At 47.8% G+C, this 6,000-nt stretch overlaps 1 protein-coding gene across 12 annotated transcripts in view; it reads right to left on the bottom strand.

Annotated features, from left to right (window-relative positions):
• Positions 1 to 6,000, bottom strand: part of EBF3 (EBF transcription factor 3) — a 114,947-nt gene that overhangs the window by 10,011 nt on the left and 98,936 nt on the right. For all 12 annotated transcript variants that reach the window (XM_028119964.1, XM_028119965.1, XM_088020151.1 and 9 more), the window contains one exon: positions 153 to 241. In XM_028119964.1, coding sequence (XP_027975765.1) covers positions 153 to 241 — 89 coding nt within the window. The remainder of the gene's footprint in view (positions 1 to 152; positions 242 to 6,000) is intronic.

Genomic DNA, 6,000 nt, shown 5'->3' with positions numbered 1-6,000 from the left:
GGCCAGGGACGGCTCCCCACACCTGCCGGCCTTGCAGTGGTTGCGGGGTCCGGGGCACCTGGGAGCCCCCCTTCCCAGCGCACCTGCTGCCCCCAAACCGGAACCGGCCCGGTGGCGGACCCGCGCAGGGCGCCACTTGCTCTTTTACTAACCTTGGGTAACCTTTCGGGATCACCCGGATGTCTTGGGATCACTTTCTGCAACCTCTGAAAGCCGTAATCTATGGTTGGTTCATTAAGGGCTGTAACAGGACACAGAAATGTAGGTCAGGTTAATTACTTTTATGTCATCCATTACTCGTTTATTGCACGCTTACAAATAAATGTGTGACTCTCCTTTTCTGACGCTCTCGGAGGCAAGCACCCCCGAACGCTAGCTCTGTCTTAAGGAATGGATTTCCCCCCTTTCTTTTGCATATAAAAGCAATGATTATTTCTAATCTATAATTAGACTGGAAGAAAGTCAACGGGTTACTCAATATATTGTAAGAATGGTAGTACAGGCTGAAGGTTGCAAGTCTTGGGGCCATACATAGCAATCACCACTGTCATGATCACTGTCTACATCACACGGTGCTTTCCACCCTGGCCAGGGATTTATGGGAAACTGGCAATTATGACATATGTCCAGCTATTGCTAGCTTCAGATTTATCCCTGTGGTCCTTTTCTGTCTAGCATATTGCCTGAGCACAAACCAGGCAGGAGGAGCACTTATTCTTGCAAAGCTTTAATAATCTGTGAATGGCTGACTACAAACTGATGTAGAGCACTATCATTCCACCAGCCTCACGAAATTGCCGGCCACAAATAGTAATTAATCTTTTTATCCCTCAAATTGTAATTTTGACTATGAACTGTGTGCGGCCATAAATCAGCGGCACACGCGCTGTGTACAGTGCATGAATCACGGCCGGGACTCCGTCCGACTGCACACTCTGTGTTTAACAAGCATTATAAGGAGCCATTGGGCTTTATTATGGCTTTGCCTGACTCCAACAAAAACTGAGCCCGGAGGCCCGGGGACGTGAGTTAAGATGAAAATACTTATTAGAGTACATTACTTCTTGATGTAGATATCGTTTTCCGTGGAGTAACGCCACGGTGCATGGCGCGACATAAATCAGGGGGTTTTCTGAGACTAATAGGACCTGCCGCCATCTATTCATTACGCAGCCCACAATTTGGGCCATCACTCATTAGTCAGCATGTAATTTGATGATTAACACCACCCAACTCAGCAGGTCTGCAAGAGTGCAGGGAACACAAAGGCGCCGGCTTCGAGGAACGAGGTTAGAGGCTGCCTTTGAAAGTGCTCTCCGAAATAATTGGTCACCGCTTTTCCTCGAGCGCCGGTGTCAACACCCATGGCGGGTCTCGGACGCGGCGGGGCCGGAAGACTCGCACGCACACTCAATAACACGCCCGTAAGTTGAGGGCCACAATATGATCTGACATTCCATCATACATCCCAGAGACAAAGGTCCGCACAGGAATGTGAAGTAAGACATTTTCTTGTTAATAAAGCATTGATCCGACGTATTGATTTTACATGACATGGCTTTTGCTGCGATTTTGCCCTCTTTTTTCTTTGCAAATAGTAAAGCTCTTCAAAATGCCTCGGCGTATGTGACATGGCAAAATTTCTAACTCTCTGTGATGTAAATTCTATATGTGTAAAACCACTTCATAATCAAACCATTAATCATCAGAAGCTGTCAGCGTTGACTTGGGGGACAATTTGTCATGTCTCTGCCCGGGCCAGGACAAGGGTGTCAAGGCGAAAGTGCAGCACGGGCAGCCGGGCGGATGGGCCTCACCCAGCGACTTGGCCCAAAAAGGATTAGATAAAGTATTACATTTCTTGATGAGGGAACAAAAAGGGTGGCCCACTGTGCATTTCTAACGTGTCAGGGTTTCTCCTCTCTCCCAGCTAATCACCATGACTGTTTGACTTAATGAATCGGCCTGATGAAAGGTGATCAGAAAAGATAGATGGGCGGCCACTATTGATTTCATGCAAATGGCCCTGACAGGTGATGGACGCTTTAATGCAAGCTTTCAGAAGCTTTATGACTTGTAATAACCACACACTCTCATTCTGGGAGAGACATTTTCCAGTGTTTCAGTTGAATTGATAATTCTCCTTCTAGGACTGAAAATATTTCAAAGCAGTATAAATAGGAGGCTACCTTTCACCTCCCACCTCGGCCCAGAGAGCATTCACATCTTGAGTGCACCGCCAGGATCAAGCTCTCGGAAGAGGCCCTGCCGCCGCGCCCCTGGAGGTCCGCCCCCCCGCACCCCGTTCCCTGCCAGGCTGGGCGCCACAAAGGGCCAGGGTGGGTGTCACGGGTGCAGCCTGAAATCCCATCCAGGGGGCTTGGCTCCCGGACGCCTGATGAGTTTAACATTGGAAAAATCAGAAAAAAAATGGCCCTTGTCCTGCGCCTCCGGGAGGAGTGGAACGCTCTCGCGGTTCTGGGAGGTTTCTGATCACCGAGGGTGGGGTTGCTAGCAGCTGCCCGCCGCGGGGCCAGCTGGAGGCCTTCCGAGGGCCCAACCGCATGGAACCCATCACGCTGCGACTGGCGGGACCGGGAGCCACGCAGACATTGCAGGCAAATTCTGCAACTGGAGGAGAAAGCACAGGACCCCGCGCGCACATCTAATAAATCCTCAGCGCGCCGAGTTTACAAGGCGAGGGCCCAGCCGAGCCAGGGCAAGGCTCTAGCACGTCCAGTCACAGAGCACCGAGCCAGGCCAATCAATACCACTTTCCTGTTTTAGAACTGGGTAATTATGAGGGGGAGAGATTGCCTGACCTTTCACCTGCACTGCATTACTTTGCTGATATTAAGATAAATTGCCTGATTTTGGGTAAACATATGCTGCAATTCAAACTGTCAGCACTGGTTTGCTCAGGAATAATTTGTATTGATCTCCCAGCTTCTTCCCAATTTTGCTTACTGACCTCGTGGATAATTAGAGAAGGAGCCTTGGGTGAGCTCAAGTCGGGGATGAAGAAGAAATATGAAGAAGAATAAAGCAAATTTGTTTTATGTTAATATTTGTAGGTCCTCCTGCCGCCCTCACATCTGTCAGCATAAGGAGAGCTGTAAATTAATGTACTTGGTTCCTGAGCAATTTATTCCAAGGAATTATTTAGCAGCTTGCTTAGTCTCTGAACATGTGTCACTGGGTTAAATTAATTTAAACTCTGCCTTAAACACAACAAAAACAAATGTTATTTTCTGCTGAAGGGGAAAAAAACAAGACATTCCTCAAAATGTGTTATAAGCTTCCAACTTACTGCACGGATTTCCGCAATATCTGCGTCGGAGAGAAATGCCTCCCCCCAAAGTAATTAGTGCCCATTATTTGTTCCGAATTCAAATCTCGCTAAGATGGGCTGCTGCGTATAAAAGAGATGGATGTATGTGCAAAATTATATCATTTAAGATATGTCAGATTATAAGGCTGTTGTATCAAAAGTCATAAAACAAATCTCCCTTGTGAAATATCTCTTTATTAACCGTGCCATAAGATATTAACATTCCTCATTTAGTGGAGGGCCTTTTATCTGTTTCAAATACATTATTCGTCCTTTTAGAGATAAACTGTATTAATATCCATTTGAGTAGGCTACTGCGGCCTAATGCATAGTAATTTTTGTTGGAGAGCTTTTATTTTAGAATAAGAAAATTACACAGCAATAAAACCTGAATGAATCAGAAGCTAGAATAGCCGGGAATCACATTCCATGCCAAATGGGGCAAGCAATCAGGCAGCCTGTGAAAAGCCAGATATCCGGCTATCATATGCAGGCCAGCATCCAGCGCGGGTCATACAAATAGAGCCTGAAACGGCCACATAGAGCAGTGAATCCTCCACGCCAGAATAGCCTACAGCTCGGGACGGATACATATTTAAATATATTTGAGTGTACTAGAGTTAATCTTGTTACTTTACATGCATTAAAGTCCTCACAGAAGCAGCATTCTAAATATTTAAGTCATGCCCGTGTACTGAGCGATTAATCATCGTGCAATTGATAAAATGTTAACAGTCTGTGATGTCAGTTCAGGTCGGGACTGCCAGAGCTAATGTGGTGGGGGCAGAATGTGGCATCGGGCCCTGGGCTGGAGCTGCGGCCAGCACAGCCCCAACCGGGCGGAGTCGGCGGGGTTGTCTTTCCCGGGACACACACGGTTTCAGGGTTCGTTGTGATGGCTTCACCGTCTCCGTCAGCCAGCCCTGCCCTGAGGTCTGTGTTCATCTCTAATGCCCCCCAAACATATACGATGATCTTATTAGACTCCAGTAGCAAGTTCATGAAGGTATAAGCCCCGTTCGGTTAAGCAAGGGGACGTATCCAAGACCTCTGGGCTGATAACGCACCAGCACAATTTCAGCCTCGGGAGCGTGTATGTTTGGGGCCAGTGGTGTTTTTCTGCAAAGAGTAACTCCAGGCAAGAAACGGCCTTAAGTCCAGCCCATTCACCTGACATTTATTAAGCAGCTACTACGTACCGAGGGCTCGGCTATGGGAAACCTGCTCCCAAGGACTCTTGTGGCGGGGGGGGGGGGGGGGCGGGCAGCCACGAGCAGAGGCCACCCCTTGGTGGTAGTGGTGGTGCTGCTGTGGTGGGCTGCCTGCCAAGGGCGCGGGGGGCCTCCTGTCCCCCCCCCCCAGCCTGGTGGCACCCTGCCTGCTCCCCAGGACTGGGCTGCAGCAGGAAGGAGGGGTAGGGATGACGGAGCTCCCCCAGGATGGCCACCTTCTGCCCAGCCCTGCCGAGGAGACCCGGAGGCCAGCCCAGCCCGCACACAGCGCCCACCCTCCAAGTACCCCCTGACTAACTGCTCTTACAGCCACAGTCCTGATTTTAAAATAGCGGCATTAAACGCACAGGAGGGGACGCTCACAGGTAGGAAACACGCCGCCTTTCCCGTCGCCTCTCTATTGTTTAAACGGAAGCCCAGCTAGCTAAGAAAGGTACAAGAAGTTTTAGGTTTAGCACAAATGTTCCTCCTGCCTGAAACCTGCCTATGACAATAAAAACAGGAAGACATTCATTTGCTTCATTCCAGCTGCTGGTTGGAGCTATTAAATGAGTTCCAGTTTCATTTCAATAATGATCATCTTCCTGTAACTTTCCAATCATGCATTTGTCATAATGCAGTCATTTTCTAGCTACAAACAGATCCTCATAATGAGGCAGTTTTTCACATTAGCAACATAACTACATAATAAGAACATCTGCAGTTCCTTTTCCGAGGGACAAGAGTGTGTGCTTCAATTAAGGCAATGGGGGTTGTTAAGTAAGACATAGTATATTTTACTAACAGGATACCCAGACCCTGCCCCGACAGACTGCAAGCCTTCAGTGTGCCTGAATGAACACAGGTTGTAATGTGTAAAAATTAAATAAAGTAAAATTAAATTGCTCAATACAAAGACATCCCTCTAGAGGGTGTTAGTGATTTCAGTGACAAAGTGCTATTTGCTGACAAGTAGTTTACACATTAACCAGCTGAATCCAAGGGGGAAAAATGCCAATAGCAATTATATCACCTTGAGGTTATTAAATGTCCCACTGATAAGTAACTAGGTGAACTTGACCAGGTGATAAACACTGCTGTGAGCAAATGATCGCACAGTGAAGAATGTTTCTCTGTCCTGCTGTTTCTCCAGATAGCTTTTCTTTCAAAAATGACTGTATAAAAAGTTGCATTAAAAATGTGTGGCCGCTGAGGACAAAACTGGTACTTAGCCCCCCTCCAGTACCTCGTGCATGCCCCCCCCCCGCCGCCCCACGCCTGCCATCACTCCACCTCCAAAACATCGTGCAAGGTCTGCAAAGGCCTGTTTTCTCTCCCTTTTTTAGGCTTTAAAATGACGCTAAGTTCTCCACTTCATCATCAACTGTCTCCTCCAAGCGCATTTCATCTATAAGAAATTCAGATGCTAGGGAAATTAAAATTTCAAAGATCTGCTGC

The sequence above is a fragment of the Eumetopias jubatus genome, unplaced genomic scaffold, assembly GCF_037043125.1.
Source record: "Eumetopias jubatus isolate StellerSeaLion01/CBP00866 unplaced genomic scaffold, mEumJub1_p1.0 scaffold_17, whole genome shotgun sequence".
NCBI lineage: Eukaryota > Metazoa > Chordata > Mammalia > Carnivora > Otariidae > Eumetopias > Eumetopias jubatus.
Note: the sequence above shows the minus strand (reverse complement) of the source record. Positions and strands in the feature narration are given on the sequence as shown.